This window comes from Mus pahari, chromosome 6, assembly GCF_900095145.1.
Source record: "Mus pahari chromosome 6, PAHARI_EIJ_v1.1, whole genome shotgun sequence".
NCBI classification, from domain to species: Eukaryota; Metazoa; Chordata; class Mammalia; order Rodentia; family Muridae; genus Mus; species Mus pahari.
Window position 1 is genome coordinate 104,875,047 of NC_034595.1, and position 16,139 is coordinate 104,891,185.

General features: G+C 51.5%; 2 protein-coding genes across 5 annotated transcripts in view; one reads left to right on the forward strand and one right to left on the reverse strand.

Moving 5' to 3' along the window:
- The window catches only part of Dffb (DNA fragmentation factor subunit beta), a 12,587-nt gene extending 4,148 nt beyond the window's left edge, over window positions 1-8,439 (reverse strand). For 2 of the 3 annotated variants that reach the window (XM_021200835.2, XM_029539457.1), the window contains exons 1-6: window positions 8,244-8,439; window positions 7,946-8,072; window positions 6,368-6,556; window positions 4,568-4,647; window positions 1,976-2,146; window positions 854-954 (exon numbers count right to left, since the gene is read on the reverse strand). In XM_021200835.2, the coding sequence (XP_021056494.1) occupies window positions 854-954; window positions 1,976-2,146; window positions 4,568-4,647; window positions 6,368-6,556; window positions 7,946-8,072; window positions 8,244-8,366 (791 nt within the window). In that variant the 5' untranslated portion in view covers window positions 8,367-8,439. Of the gene's footprint in view, window positions 1-853; window positions 955-1,975; window positions 2,147-4,567; window positions 4,648-6,367; window positions 6,625-6,656; window positions 6,664-7,687; window positions 7,690-7,941; window positions 8,073-8,243 lie in introns of all 3 variants that reach the window. The other variant, XM_029539458.1, reaches the window with a different exon arrangement.
- A 148-nt stretch (window positions 8,440-8,587) lies between these two features.
- The window catches only part of Cep104 (centrosomal protein 104), a 32,240-nt gene continuing 24,688 nt past the window's right edge, over window positions 8,588-16,139 (forward strand). For both annotated transcript variants that reach the window (XM_029539908.1, XM_029539909.1), the window contains exons 1-4: window positions 8,588-8,977; window positions 12,519-12,723; window positions 14,807-14,980; window positions 15,135-15,273. In XM_029539908.1, coding sequence (XP_029395768.1) covers window positions 12,611-12,723; window positions 14,807-14,980; window positions 15,135-15,273 — 426 coding nt within the window. In that variant the 5' untranslated portion in view covers window positions 8,588-8,977; window positions 12,519-12,610. The remainder of the gene's footprint in view (window positions 8,978-12,518; window positions 12,724-14,806; window positions 14,981-15,134; window positions 15,274-16,139) is intronic.

Consider the following 16,139-nt stretch of genomic DNA (forward strand, 5'->3'; position numbering starts at 1 on the left):
GAGAGAGAGAGAGAGAGAGCTGTGCTGGGGAGAGAGAATTGTGCTGGGGAGAGCCACAGAGGCCTAGGCCTCCCCAGGACCAGGAACCAAACAAAAGCAGCCAAGTGGCTGCCCACCTCAGGCAGGAGATTGCAGAGGCACAGTGACACTGAGTGGTGGTGAGGACAGGAAGGGACTTACAAGTCACATGAACTGAACACCCAGAAAAGGCTGGAAGTACTCCGAGGGGGACCATGGGCATTAACTCCCCCAAAGAGACTGGAGGTCAGAGCCAGGGCAGTCTCTCATCTGGAGCACAGAGGGATGAAGGGGTCCTCAGCTACACCCACTTTTTATATGCTTTTAATTATTCTGACACCAGGAGTAGCCATTTGGGGGACTTGGAACACTTTGCCTTCATAAAGCAAGGTCAAGGGTAGTTACAGTCAAGAGAGAGCCACGGCTGCAGAAACAAGGTTCCGCCCAACCCGGGTCAGCAGAAGAGACCACAGCTTGCCCAGCTGTGAAGCCATCCTGCTGGCCCTGTCCTCCCACACCACAGCCCCGGAGCTGGCTCCTCTGGTTCAAACACACAGCAACAGCCCCTTAGGGGCCAAAATGGGGCCATGAAGAGCCAGGCCGCCACATCCACCCACAGAGGGAGGCTAGAGGGCAGAGAGACAGCTTAGCATCAGGCACGGACAGCTGGTAGGACAGTAGCATCACTCTAGAACCCTTCCATAAAGCGTGTGGGGTCTGTCCCTGGGCCTGAACCACACAGGGTAACACACCAGACCTGAGGTGCATGAATAGAGACTGGGCTCCAACATGCTGCGTTAGTTCTGGTTAGTGAACCTTAGTGACATACACTTACATATGATCCAGGTTCCAGGTACTGAAGAGGATCCGGCTCTCTCTGTTGCCATAGGGGTTGATGGAGTGCTTGGAAAGACAGCTTTCCAGGTCAAAGGGGCCCTGCAGTGAGAAAGGACAGGCGTTGGAAAGGCAGGAGTGAGGACCCTTACTGCTCTCTGCCCAGCCATCAAGCTTGCTGGAACTGACTGGCCCCATGAGTCGTTTAGTTCATGAACAGACGTTTGAACAGCCAGTGTCAACACCTATATCCCCAGCACTGGGAGGCAATGGCAGGAGGATTCACACTCAGGCCAGGGAGGTGGCTCAGGAGGAAAAAGTGCCTGCCACACAAGTTTGAGAATCAATCAGGTATGATCCCTGCAGCCCGTGTAAAATTCAGGTGTGGTTTATCCTCTGATCACACTCAAGCTGTGGTATGTGCACGTTCTCACACACAAACCTTACACACATATACACAAAAAAATAAAATATTAAGTCAGCCTGGCTATATGGTGAGCTGAAGTCTAGCTTACTACACAGTAAGACTCCATCTTCACGAAGCCAAATTGTTAGCTGTTTGGTAGAGACTGAAATTTCTCTCTTTGGGGCTGGGGAGACAGTCCAGTGATGAAGAGCACTGGCTGTTCTTCTGGAAGACCTGGGTCTGATCCCCCAGCGCCACACATGGCTCATGACCACCTGTAACTTCAGTTCCAGGGTATCCGACACCCTCTCTGGCCTCCAGAAGGCACCAGGAACATGTGTGCGCAGACATACACATAGGCAAAACACCCAAACACATAAACATCTTTTTTACCCTGTCCTTAGGATTCTACCTGCCCCCTGCCATTCTACTACCCCTCATCTTATCCTGAGCTTCCAAAAGATGAAGGCTTTCTATCCCTGTTACTAGAGACATCATCCTTCTCTAGGCGCCTCTACAGGTCCACATAGGAGCAGACAGACCTGCTATTCCCGGCATGCTCCTGTGCTCCTGTGATACCACACACTGCCACCCCAACAATTATACACCACCATCTCCTCTTGGGCCATCGGCTGAACATCCTCCCTGCCTCCTACCCAAGGAGGGCTATGCTCAGCAGTACTCTTAGTGGCCCCAGAACAAAGGGCACAGGCTTACCTGGCAGGAGAACCACCCTTCTGGAGTACAGAGGCGGCGGCTGGCCTCTGCACCTCTGTCGAAATAGCTGCCATTGTACTGCACCGACTTGAGCTTCTGGCACATGGAGCTAAGGACTCGCAGGTACTCTTCTCGAGCTGCTTCAGCCACCATAGAGGTGTAAGCGCTCACCTGAAAGACAGCCAGAGGCATCGCAGCGCCTGAGACATGCTCTGCCCACACCCGAACACCTGCATTCAGTTACCAACCTGCCCCAGCCCAGTTCTACAGTGAGAACATCTGACTGCTGCACAACTGTCACTGCCTAGGAAAAGCATTCTGGCCCCACGAGATGGATCAACACAACAATACAATCCAACAGGCTGGGATCAGGCCAAGCAGCGTCATACACATCTGTAATTCCAGCCCTGGGGAGGCTGACATAGAGGGATTGAAAAGGCTAGCCTGGTCTATGTATCAAGATCCTGTCTGGAAAAAAATTAAGATCATATAAGTCAGCAGAAGCAGATCCCTGTGCTCAGGAGAGTGGCACTGACAGAAAGGGCCCGGTCTCTGGAGCCTGCAGGCAGGCATTGGGATCAAGGCATCAACGTCAGGTCACGGCGGGCAGTCACCAAGGCCACATGAAGTCCAGAACACAGAGCACCAGAACACTAGAAGTCGTGTCATAGGGACAGCACAAGGCGCCTTTCATGCCTCCCTGCAGCACTTTCTACCTGCCAATCAATAAGGAGCCTTACAAGAAAACAGACAACGAAGGCCAAGCTAACCCCACTCTAGGAGGCAGAGGAGGAAGGTGGAAGTTTTAAAAACAAACAGAGCCCACTCCTGCTGCTCCAGCTGCCTGGCCACTCAAACCTCTGTTGGCATGTGCCAAGCTTTAATTATAGTCCAGCAAACTCAAGCTCTGTGTATTCTCTCGGTCCTCCTGTCTGCCTGGGTTTGGCTCCTGCGACTTAGAAGCAGAGTAGTCAGGCATGGGGCATCACTGTCTACCACAGTGCATGCAGACCTATCTCCAGCATGGAGGATGGCTAACAGGTAAGTAAGTGAAGGGCAGTGCTACAGCAGCCTGTGCCCAGTGCAGACACAGCCCAGGAGCCCATCAGGCCCAGTGCAGACACAGCCCGGATGCCCAGCAGGTCCAGTGCAGACACAGCCCAGGAGCCCAGCAGGCCCAGTGCAGACACAGCCCGGGAGCCCAGCAGGCCCAGTGCAGACACAGTCCGGGAACCCAGCAGGCCCAGTACAGACACAGCCCGGGAGCCCAGCAGGCCCAGTGCAGGCAGGCAGTGGCCACAGTGGCAAGAGAACAACCAAGGTAGTCAGGGCTTGAGGCCAGCTAGTCAGGCAGGTCCTCCACACCCATGGGAAATAGAGAGAGCTTCAACATAGCAGGGGGCTCTGTGAACCCATGCACATGTCAGGTTTCCCCACAGACACTAACACTTAGTTCAAGCTATACAGCAGGTCAGAAGACTTGGTGGCGCATGATCATGAAGGAAGGATGCGGCCAAAGGGTCTGCTTTCAGCAGAAGCTCGCTCAAGCATGGCACAGTGTAAAAGACAGACAGATGGACACGCCCTAAGCCTGTGACACTGCCTAACTACTATGCAGTTACCCAAGCTTTTGTTGATAAATATGTCTACAAGAAGAGCAGGGAGAAAAGGGCCCCAAGAGTGGAGCTGCTGTCCCCAAACCACCCAGACTGCTCATCCTATCTAGATGAAGGGAGTCATGTGGAGCCCAGTGCAGAAAGGCCCAAAAGCTCACCTGGTGAACCAGTGATGGGTGCCTCATACCCCCAGAATGGGCAGGTTCCACTCACTATAGATTGTCTCCTAACACTCTGTACCTCACTAACATCCATGTCTTCACTAAAAGGAAGCCAGGCAGAGTATCAGGGCACCAGGACAGCCTCCTGGAGCTCAGGTGTAACTGCACTGGGGCCACTGGCCACTCTTCTCACCGAAGGCCTTATCTATCCAAGAGCAAGAGCTGAGACCTAGCTGAGACCTGTCACCCAGTCTTGGTGACGCGGAGCCTATCTACAAAGCACCCCAAGCAGCAGGAATCTTCAGTCCCGGGTCCCACTTTTGCAAGGTCAGAGGACTGCAATGTTCCCAGAGAAAAAGAAGGAGAGTATTAGGGAAAAACTACCACCCAATTATGGAGATGTCATCAGGACAGGACAGGAGGAGACACAGGAAACATCCGTAATAGAATTAAGATCACATCACAACTCAGTTGCCATTAAGTTCTGCACAAGACTCAAGCTGATGCTGCTCGAAAACAGCAGGGTCTCTGTCAAACAGGTGAGTAAGAGCTGAGGCCGAGGCTGAGGCCTCTGACCCTAACCAAAGGACACAGCCCAGAAAGGTTGTAACGCCTGCTGGATAAGGGGTCAGAGACCAAAGTGCAGAAGAGACCAGATGCATGGGACAGGAAGACCCTGCCCTCCTAAGGTACACATGTCTTCTGCTGACTCAGTAGCCACCTTACAGATATGCATCAGCAGAGGGGTGACAACCCCACCGACGGATCCCCATCTTGTGGTGAGCACTCACAGCATGACCTGAACGTGGCCTTACCTCTCTCAGGTAACCCCGGATCCGACTCTCACAGCTGTATCTCAGGTAGCCCGACTTATTCCTGAATCTTGACTCCAAACCTGCAAGAAAGATGACGCCCTGAAATCCACAGGCAGACCAGGCCACTTTCTCGGTTTGCAACCCACACAGCTCAGGAGCCAAGCAATCTAAAAAGGGGGGGGGGGGGTCACAGAAGCTGCATCACCCACAGAGATACCTGAAAGTGGTGTGCACGCTCTCCATGGGGGGGGGGGGCTGTGTATGAGGCACCTCAGTCACTGACAAGAGCTTTCTGTTTGGCTGGCCCTCAAACCCTCAGACTTGAGGTACTCAAAGTTAGCCCATCGACTGAGCCACCCAAGGACTCACCCACAGGTAAATGGACAAAGGTGCTCATCTGTACAACAGGACTATACTATTAAAAAGGAGGACACTTTGACACTGGCCATCCACAGACACACATTAAGGACAGCGCACTGCAGGAGATGAGCGTCGGGACAAACACTGTACGACTCCACTCACAGAAGGTGCAGCATGACACGTGGAGGTGTCCCATTTATAGAGCTGGAGACTGGAGAGGAAGACGTTGGGCTTCAGAGCCACAGAGCTTAGGCTGTGCAAGGTGAAATGGCCCTGAGAGCAAATGCTGGTCATGGTGACAGAACAAGGTGGCTGGACACGCTGAGTGAACCGCACCCTCAACTGCCGTACAACAGACTCACTCAACCATAGACCTTAAAGATTCAAAAGTCTTACATCTGGCCAGGTGTGGTGGCACATGCAATTCTATATGAACTAACTATGGAGGCTGTCCTCTGTTTTAAAGGATTTAAGTTTGTGTGTGTGTGTGTGTGTGTGTGTGTGTGTGCATATGGTGTACATGAATGTGCACATGTGTGTGCACATCTGTGCAGGTGCACTTACCCATGCATGAACATGCAAAGGGCAGAGGTCACCACTGGGTATCTTTCTCTATGACTCCCCACTAAGCGTGGAGCTCACTGTTTGAGCTATACTGGCTAACCAGTAAACCCCAGGGATCTGCCTGACTCTGTCCCCCAATACTGAGGTTAGACAAGTACCACCACTCCTGGATTTTACATGGGGGCTAGGGATCAAAACTTGGGTCATCGTGCTTAAGCAGCAAGCACTGCCACTGAGCCATCTCCTTAGGCGCTGTTTCTTGTCATAATTCCTTAGAGACCAGCCAACTACTACTTTCCCAGGGTTACACTGCATCAGGTACCTTAAGTCACCTAGGGATGATATGAAGTCTATGGGAGCGATCCCGGAAGTTTGCTGGCCAGTCAGTCTAGCCTATTCAATAGGCTCTAGCCAATGAGATTCTGTCTGAAGGAGATGAATGGTATTCCTGAGAATGCTACTCAGTTAATCTCTCAATCTCTCTCTCTCTTTCTCTTTCATTCTCTCTCCCTTTCTCCCTCTCCCTCCCACATCTCTCTTCTCTCCTCTTTCCCTCTCCTCCTCTCCCTCCTCTCTCCCTCTTTTCTCCCCTCCTTTCTCTCTGTCCTTTTCCCCAACTCTCTCTCCTCTCCCTCAAATGGTAAGGTGGTAAATTCTAAGTTCCACACATTTCCAAGCTCAAGCCACGAGTCCTGGCTGGATACCTTCCTATGGACACCTTTTGTTATCACTCACTCCAGAGGCCAGTCCACCCTTGGTTGAGAAGCACTGGGACCTGAAATAGACAGGGATCTCCCTGAGTCTCTCTGCTCCAAAGAGGCTCTTCTCCGCTTGCTCCAGACACCCTGGCCGCCATGGTCATCCCAGGCCGCATACCTTCAAACCAGGCTGGGTCCTGCTCCCGGGTCTCTGCAGCGATGTTCTGGCTCACATGATGCAGAAGGTCGGCCAGCAGCTTTTGCCTCAGTGGGGCCTGCTCACCTGACAGCAGTTGCTGTGCAGCCTGGATGACGCCGGCATGCGGCTCATTAAACACACTGAGGAAACGTGTGATGTCACTCACATCTGTCACCACCAGGAGACAAACAGAAACGCATTCATGCTGTTCTTGCTCCAAGAACTCAGCCCAGAGACTGCCAGACATCAGGACTCTGGGGTCACCAACCCTTTCCCTGATCTGACACCCCCTACTGCAGTGATACTGCAATTCCTCTGGCCACCTTCCGTCAGGTTAGGGTCGTAGTATCCTAGAAAAGCAGCACACTTGATCTTTTGGCCTTCTCTCCATCATACCAAGTCACCTCCTTTGGCCATCTCCTTAGGACCCCATTTTCAGATCTCCCAAGTCCTCCCCTTGGAGTCTTTGCACAAGTGCCTATGGTGAGATTTCCCAGCAAACTAAACACCAAGTGCATTCTACAGAGGATCTTAACCACCAACAGTAGCAAACAGAATTCAGTAACACTTAAAAAGCACAGGCCACAGACAAATGAGGTTGCAAGTCTGGTTTGTAATCAGAACTCAGTGAGATCCACTGTGCTATTAACAAGCTGAAGAAGTAAGTTCTCGTGATACCAAAGGATGCGGAAAATGCAGGAGGAAACCTCAGGCAGTCAGGACTTGACAAGAGGTTCCTGGGCGGTACAAATGCACAGTGAATTGATAATCTGGATCTATCAAGGTCAGAACTCTGGAAGCTGGTCTGGGGGGCACGTGCTTGGAATGCAAGCAGTTGGAAGTAGAGGCAGGAGAATCACAAGTTTTAGGCCAGCCTCAGCAACATGTAACCTTGTCCTCCCCCTTTCCCTTGCAAATCTGAACCTTTTGCTCTAGTACAGAGCATGGAAAGAGCAAGGCCGGTTAGCTCTGTGGTTGGAGCTCAGTTTCAATAAAGACAGTGAAAAGCTACACAGTGGGAGGAGATATTTGAAAACCACATTATCTTAAATCGAACTCATAACCAGGATATTCTGGGGGTGGGGTAAATACTTAAAACAGTTTTATAAATCAGACTAAGAAACGCAAAAGACATGAAGAGCCGCTTCTCCGAAGAGAGCCTTCAAGTGGTAAATAGGAAGATGATCCCCAATCCCATTAGCCACCAGGGAAATTCGGATTAAGACCACAATGATCTGTCATCACACCTAACTAGAATAGCCTGAATGAAAACCATGATACCTGAGAGCATTTCAGCACACCTGTCAAAGTACAGCCCGGAACCTCGGTGAACGGAACCAAGACCTGCCCTGCCCTGCCCTGCCCAGCAGCACTGACCCCAGTCTCAACTCTTCCCTCCTTGCCCTTGGCAGTTTCAAAATTAAAAACAAAGTTCTTCAGCAAAAATTTTGGCATTCAGAGCCCCAGACCAGATCTTCTAGGTTCCTGCCCAGGCCCCTGGACACGGCTTTAAACGGTGTAGGTCCCTCCCATCTCCAAAGTGTTCCTCCTACTCACAGCCGTGCCAGGTCTCGCCAGCGGTGAGCAATAGGAGCTCAGCGTCGTTGGGAAGGCCCGGGAAGCAGTCGTCCGTCACCTCCGTGCCATCTTCGTACAGGCACAGCCGGGAACCGGGCACCGGGAGCTGGAGGACAAGAAGATCAGCTTGTCCCACAACAGTCTTGGCTTCCAGACAGCCATCTCTGGGTACTGTAGAAGCCCAGCGCCTGTCCAAGCCCACCCAAGAGGAAGGAAACCGTACGGTTGGAAGCCAAGGTCCCCGCCCCGCAGTGCTCTCCCGGAATGCTAAACCCACCTGGAAGCGGACGCAGCCCTTGCGCAGCAGCTCCTGGCAGTTCCGGGCCGCCACGCCGAACTTGCAGGCGCTGTGTAGGGCTCGCAACTTGACGCATTTGGGCTGGCGGAGTACCGCGCACATTGCAGGGCTGCGGCACCGTAATCCAGTCGCACTGGACTTGTAACGTTCCTGCCCGGAACTGTGGTGCGTAGACGCGGCCCGGAACCCTTTCCTCTACGTAGGGAGGTGCAACCGGAAACGTCCGTCTGCAGGACCTGTCCCCAGCCGGAATCCGCGAGGCCTGGATGCGCACGCAGGCGTCGGCGGGCGGACGCGCAGGCGTACAGCGCGGACCGGCCTGGTTGCCATGGGAGCGCAGCTGCGGCCCGGGCCCTGGGCAGAGGCAGCCCGGGCTGCTCCTCTGCTGCCCTCGCCTCAGAGGCTCGGGGTGGGGGCGGCTGGACCGAGACCCCTCCGAAGGTAGCGGAGGCCGACATCGCAGCGACCCCGCCTGGTCCTTTCCGCGGCTCTCTGGGACCCTGCGCGGCCTCGGTCTTCGGCAGGCACCCGGGGCGGAGGCTCCCTGACACCTGGCCTTGCAGGGACGCGGCCAGTGCTACTCCAGGCCTCCCTGCAGCGCATCTCAGCCTTCGTGTCCGGAATCGGGTTCGAGCCCCGCCTTGTCCTCTTCTGCATGCGTTACTAAACAGGACCAGTTGCCACGAGACTAAAGGCCATAGCTCTGGCTCCGGGTAGGCTACACTTCGATCCGTGTTGTTTGGGGTTTTGTTTGTTCGCTGGGTCTGGCTTGTCATGCTTTTTAAGCGTTAAGATTCTCTAAAGCAGTCTCAGTCCTTAAAATTACTTGGCCCAAGATCATTACTTAATATTGTAACATTTATGTTTTCTTGAAAAGAAAACTGGAAACACTTTTCATATCCTTGTAACAAAATGTTTGGAAGTTGCTACATTGAGTTGGGGTTTCAGGTTGGAAAGATGACAGGTTAAGTTCACAACCAAAAATAGAAGAGCTGGGGCTTAGTTTATAAGCAATGCTAGGGTAAATGTCACTTGACACTGCTGGCGCTGGCCGCCCTAGTGGACTCTGGAACACCACCCGCCTCTGGTAACCAGCTAGTAACACAGCATTGCACAGATCCAGAAATATCTGTGGTGGGCTTTATGAGGCAGGAAGGAACAGGAGGTGGAAGGTCTCCAGTGAGTGCATCGTCTGAAAATGAATGTTTTTGCAGATGTCCTTATTGAGGCCCCAGTGTTTTGGCCACATTGTCCCCACAGCCCTCCTGCAGGGGTCTTTAGTACCAGTAATTTGTTTTAGTTTTATTGGGGATACACTTGTATCTGCTGTTCACATTCTGTTTGTAAGTCTCTATGCACCACAAAGAAGAGGTAGACAGGCCTGCTTTTTTTTTTTTTTTTGAGATTGTCTCATTGTGTAGCTCTTGAACTACTACATAAAGACCATACTGACCTCAAATTCTGAGATCCTCCAAGTGCTGGAATCAAAGGTGTGTACTACCACACCTGACATAGGGTCTTGAAGATGGTCTGGTCAAGGCACTGGAGAAGTTCGTTAGATTTGACTGTTCTCTAGAATTCAAGTCATAACCGGGCATAGTGTCACATACCTTTAATCCTAGTACTTGGGATGCAGAGGCAGGAGAATCTCTGTGAGTTTGAGGCCAGTCTAGACTACATAACAAGTTCTAGGCCAGTCAGGGCTAAATAAGAGACTCTGACCCAAAAATAAAAACAAAAAATCCAAGACAAGAATGGAGATTGGGGAAACAAAGTGGCAGGACAGAATTAGCACTTCTGCTTCTACGTGGGGGCCACCTAGGGTTTTGAAATTAAGACCTGGAGAGAGGTGATTGAAGTTGGATTTAAAGAATGTTTGTCTGACAGGAGCATAGGTTGAACGGGCAGTTGTACCCATCTGGAATACAGATAAGGAAGAAGGGTGAAATCCAGTAAGCTTTCATATCCTGCTGCCCTCAGATGCTAAAGGGGAGGGTGGTGGTTGAGAAAGATCAGCTCAACCTTTGTGAACTAGGAGTGTAGCCGCACAGATTAAAGGAGAAGCATGTCAAATCACCCAGCTATGCTTATTACTGCTCTTCACTATTTTCTGGGTCAGTGTCCTCTACTCTGCCACTGTTACAGCCACAGGGAACTCAATGTAGCATCTTTAACAGTGACTTTCCATTCTAACTCTTAATAATTTAGTATATACATTCCAAAAAGCACCAGCAAATGCCAGACAGGCACTGGTTCTTGGAATGGACCTTCTCAAATCCAGTGGAAGAGAAAGATCTAGATTACACATCAAGTGTGTTCACACGAGCCAGATTTCCTGTGGGACAGTTGGGATGTCAGAGCCTATAGAGTATTTCAATGTTGTATCTTATTCCAAGAAACTTCCAATGGACGTCTTTGTCCTGTGTTAAGAGGACTGGTTTTTCTTCTGATGGTTTTCTTCAGCATCTTGCTTAGCAAGTGTTTGATTGGCTTGGTAACTAAGAAGTAACCAAGGGGCCATAAGCACTTTAGGCTCTCAGTATGATCACATCTGAAGACCTGTGTACTGCTGCTGTCTGTCACTGCTGCCACCCAAGGATGGCTCCACTTGGGCAGGCCCTCCTCTGCTGTTGGCCTCAGCAGCTCTGGGTTCTAGTGCTAGGAGTCTCTGTGGGGAGAGACCTCCCTTGCTGTGGTCTCTAGGTAGTGCTAAGATTGAGTCTCTTCTGGGCAACGCATATGTATGTTCCCATTCATAAACCTCACCATGCAGGGGTATGGGATTCATGGACTGTCCAAGCCTAGGAAAGCTTGCCCCAGCAGGCCCCAACCAGTGTTGGAGGGAAGTGCAGAGTCGCCACAGCCAAGCTCACTCTTGTTTTCCAACATGGAGAGCAGGGTGCCAGGCAGTAAAGCAGACCTCATAGCATCACACCCTCCGGATGACAGGACCATTCCATGAAAAGTCACATTGAATCATTCAGCCGGTTGTTCCTCCTCAAGCTCCCTCAAGCTTGGCCATATCTCTCCTCAGCTTGACAACTTAGCTTGGAGCAGTCTCTGTGTTAGAATAAGCAGTGCTTCCCTTCCTTCACTAGAACTGGGGGACAGAGCCAGAGCTGGCTGGGGGCAGGGCGAAGGCTGTCCCTGCTGCCTGCCCCATGCCCCCACTGAGGGCCAGAACCCATCCTTGCCCAGCTTGATTTTCTAGGTTTTGGGAGAAATGACAACTACTTATGCCATTCTGGAAGGGGAGGGGAGGTGACCCAGCAAGATGCTCTACTGGGCTTCTCTGGGTGGACTTCCACATAGGGATCTGGGAGCCAGCAGATGATCCTGGTCCAGCTTAGCTTGTTCTTGGATTAAACTGTGAAATGTCCAGAGTCAGGCTCTCGGCCCAGCTCTGCTCACTTCTGCCCTGGTGCATCTGTATACACTGTTTTCCCTAGGGCTGCAGGTGGACAGAGGCAGCTAACGCTCCACTGACAGGTAGCTCCTCCCTGTGCATTGCTAGGCGTCGGTCTCATCCATCACGCAGAAAGGTGCTTGTACCCTGCCAGAAGCTTTGTTGTCGTCATGAGAGGATCACAAGCTGGGTTCCTTAGACAACAGAAGTATATTTCAGAGCTAGAGAGCCGGTATGAAAGTAGCAACAGAGACAAGTGCCTCTGAGATCTGGATCTTCTGCCTTTTCTAGCTTCGGATGGCTCCAGTCTCAGTTTGTATGTAGCATCTATCCTATGTATATCCGTGCCTCCACTTCTTGTATGCGTTTATTGGGGGGTTGTTTGGTGTGTGTGCAAGTGTGTGAGTGTATTGCGCATGAGTGTTTCAGGGGTGTATGTGTGCATACATGTGTCTTCTTTACAACAGGCAAGCACTATTCCTCAGTGATACCCACCCCCAGATCCTTCTCCTCGTCTTAAAAGTACACCAGTCACATTGTATTCCCCCCAATAGTGTATCATTAATAATGATCACATCTGCACAGACTCCAGTTAGATCACAATCACGTGCAGCAAAGGCATGGTATGGCCATCAGTAAGGATGTATTTCAGCTTGCAACACAGGTCAGACTTTCAGGAAAATCAAAGTAGCTTAAATGGTACATTAAGTAGAATGAGAACATCCATTTAAAAGGTTCTGTAGACACACCAGCCCTTTCCGAGGGGTGGGCGAGTCTGAGTACTCGGTGGCTTGCCTGTATGACGTGAACTAACACTACCTCTAACCCTGGGTTGGATTCGTTCACAGAGCTCTTCCCTGGTCTCGAGGACAGCCAGTCCCTGGGTTGGATTCGTTCACAGAGCTCTTCCCTGGTCTCGAGGACAGCCAGTCTGTGCAGGATGCCCCACAAGATCGGGTTTGTCGTGGTCAGCTCCTCAGGACATGAGGATGGCTTCAGTGCCCGGGAACTAATGATCCACGCGCCAACCGTCAGTGGGTGGAGGTCACCAAAGTAAGGCTGGGCTGGGGGGCGGGGATGAGAACGCATCTCTGAGTCTGAATACATGGTAGGCTTTATACCTCCTGATCCAAAAGCATGAAATGCATTTCTAGACTCCTATATGGTATATTTCAGTGAAAACTAAATTAAATCATTAAAATTAAAGAACATTTTTTTCTCTTGGAGTTTCTGAGTGTACCCAGTAAGCAGCACCCCCTCCCCTCCGTGCCTGAGCTGAGGGACAGGAGATGTAAAGCAGATCGGTTAGAAAGGCATTTGCTGGGGCTGTGGGCGCTGAGCTTCTTGGCACCCTGCCCCAGCATGCTGTCCTGTATACCTGCCAACGCAGGTGCCGCCCATCAGCTAGGCCAGGCCTGTGCCCCCAGCCACACCCACTTTCCTCCCAAGCTCCCCTGTTTAGTGGTCTCCTGCTTCCCTTAAGCTTTGAAAGGTGAAGCTTCCACTCTGTCTTTTGCATTTCCTTCCGCGGAAATCTCCAACATTGGCTATGTCTGCCCTACAATTCCATGAAGGTTCTTAGAGAGACACGCAGGGCTTCCTGTGTAGTGGTATTTATGCCAATCACACTAACATGGTACTTTCACCATTGACATGATATTTCTTTAAGGTCATAACTATATTCATTTTAGTAACATGCTTCCAGGGGATACCAGAGGAAAGGGTATGTCTCCTTAAATTAACTGTCCCCAAAACGGACAAGGTGCTGTCAGCATAAGCTACAGAAAGAATGCTCAGGGTTCAGGCACAGGGATGGGCACAGGTGGCACTTAGAGGATGAGGTAAGTTCCTGGCATGTCTTCCTAAGAGCCTTGTGACCCAGAGTTAGTCTCCAGAGTACAAGACTCCAGTAGAGCATGGTGTGTGCTGTGGTGAGAGCCTGCACACCAGTCTCAGTTTCCAGGTGATTTTGCACATTTATTGTCTGTCTGTCTGTGTGTGTGTCAACTGCATGTGTGTCATGTGTGTGGAGATCTGAGGCCAACTTGTGGGACTCAGTTCTTATCACCCTATGGATCCCAGTGATCAAATTCCGGTTGGTAGCAGGCACCTTCCCCCACTGAGAGGTTCAAAAGCAGTCTGTCAGTGTACCTGATAATGATGACAGGCTTGGGATATAGCTCAGTGGGAGAGCATGACCCTGAGCTGTAGAGGTCAGAGAACTGGGAAGTGAGCACAGGGCTAATGAAGTCCTGGAGGTGGCTGATGTGGTGGTGTCCGGGCAACTGTGCTCCCCAAGTTGGGGGAAGTGGCTCCACTCTTGAAAAGACCATAGGAGCCTCACCCAGTTACGGGTGTTCTGAGTGAAATGGGGGAAAGAAAGGCCTGGCCAGCAAAGGTAAAACACACATGTGCGTGCACACGCTATGCGCACATGTGCGCACAAGCATGCACACACACACAAACACGCATGCACACACACGCATGCACACACACACACACACACACACACACACACGCACGCAGAGGTCGCCAGGCTGTGGAGGGAAGGCTCTCCCTGACTGCCCCATCCTTCAGAGCTCCCTTTATTCCACATGCCCACAGTGCCTGCCAGCTAATGTATGTCAGTACTGTCCTTTCAGCACACTGTACTGCTGAGTCATGGCCATGCCTTCTGTGTGGGCTCCTTGCTGACAGAAGCGGTGCTCTTGCAGTGGGTGGGCCCTGCGTAAGTTAGAAGCTTCAGCTCAGCTGCCCCTGGAGCACCGAGCACGTCCAGAAGTCGCCTGCTGCAAACCGACAGCCTGGTATCCTACAAGCAAGTGCTTCCCTAAGTCCTCAGCCTTCTGTGGGAAGCCTTTGGCCCTGCCTGACCTGCTTGTACGGCCCCTTAGGAATGGTTGATTTGTCTCATCAGCTTAAAGTTCCACTTCAGCCATTAGTCTTAGCAGCCTGAGGTTAGGTCTGCGGGTGGCCAGCAGGGTCTTCCAGCCTTAGGTCCAGCTTTAGAGTCTTCTGTTCAGGTACAGGCTCCCCCACATCAGCCATGCTAGGCCTCATGCTCCCCTGCCTAAAAGCAGGCAGACAGGAAGGCTGCAGGCATTCCTCGGAAATCCAAACCCATGTTTGCTTTCAGATTCTGCCAGTTTCCACAAGAAATTGTTCTCCAGATGGTGGAGAGATGTCGAATAAGAAAACTGCAGTTACTTGCTCACCAGTACATGATCTCCAGTAAAGTCGAGTTCTACATCAGTGAAAGCCTTCCTGAGTACTTGGTGCCATACCAAGCAGAGAGGTTCCGCAGACTGGGGTAGGAAGGGAACTCCGGGTGTATGGTGGTGGCACTGAGTGTGATGGCCCTGTGGATTGTGCCTCTTGCCCTCTGTGACCTTCCACATCTGTGGGGTTAGGTGGGAATGGGGATGGCTTTGTCAACTGTACTTCAGCAGTAGCTCTCCTTTCAGCTATGTCTCCCTCTGTGATAATGAAAAGACAGGCTGCAAAGCCCGGGAACTGAAGTCTGTTTATGTGGATGCTGTGGGGCAGTTTCTTAAACTGATTTTTCACCAAAACCACGCCAACAAATACAACATATATAATCAGGTGAGATTTGTGTGTGCTTGAGGCTCTTTCCTGACAGCACAGCCCACGCCCTGCCCTCTACACCCCTTACCCCACAGCTCTGTAAGAGGACTGGTCAGGTGTTCTCGTCCATAGGTAGTCGGGTGCTCTCACAGGAGTGGATGCAGGGGTGGCAGTTGCTCTCTGCACCGAGGCTCTCCATATGGCAATGCTGGGCACATGCTTACAGGGCATGCAAGAGCCTCTGTGACTGAACCAGACTCAGATAAAAAAAAAGTGCAAAGGCTCCCGGAGTTTTTATGTCACCTGTGTGCAGTAGCTTGACTGTCATTTGCTGAGAGCATAGTGACTGACTGGCAGCCTGTTGCCTCGGCAGCATGACAGCTGAGGCCTCAGAGCTGCCTGAGACCAGCACCTGTGGAACTAAGCCGGCCAGTGCTTGGTCCAGCAGCACACACACTCTACCTGCTTAAGCCGCACTGCTGCCTTTTCTTCCTTTTGATGAACGAATTGGAAATAGGGAAGGCTGGATGTATCTCTGTGGTACAGTGCTTGTGCAGCATGCTCAGGCCCTGAGTTCAATCCCCAGGACCCCTTACCACCCTAAAAAAGGAATTCAAGTTTGTCCAAAACAACCTTATGAGCACACACACATTTATACCACTCGCTGCCCCTCCAAGGAGAGCAGGAGCAAGCCAGCAGGTCACTCTGTCTTCCTCATCTGCACGTGTCCACCAGTAGGACTAGGAGCTTGGGCCACAGTGATGGGTGGGAAAGAGAAGCAACTTCTCCACTAAGGGCGAGAGGTGAGAGCCAGCACCTGGGTACAGCAAGCTGTGTTAAGTTAGTTAAGTTAGTGTGGACTGTGTTAAGTTAGTTAAGTTAGT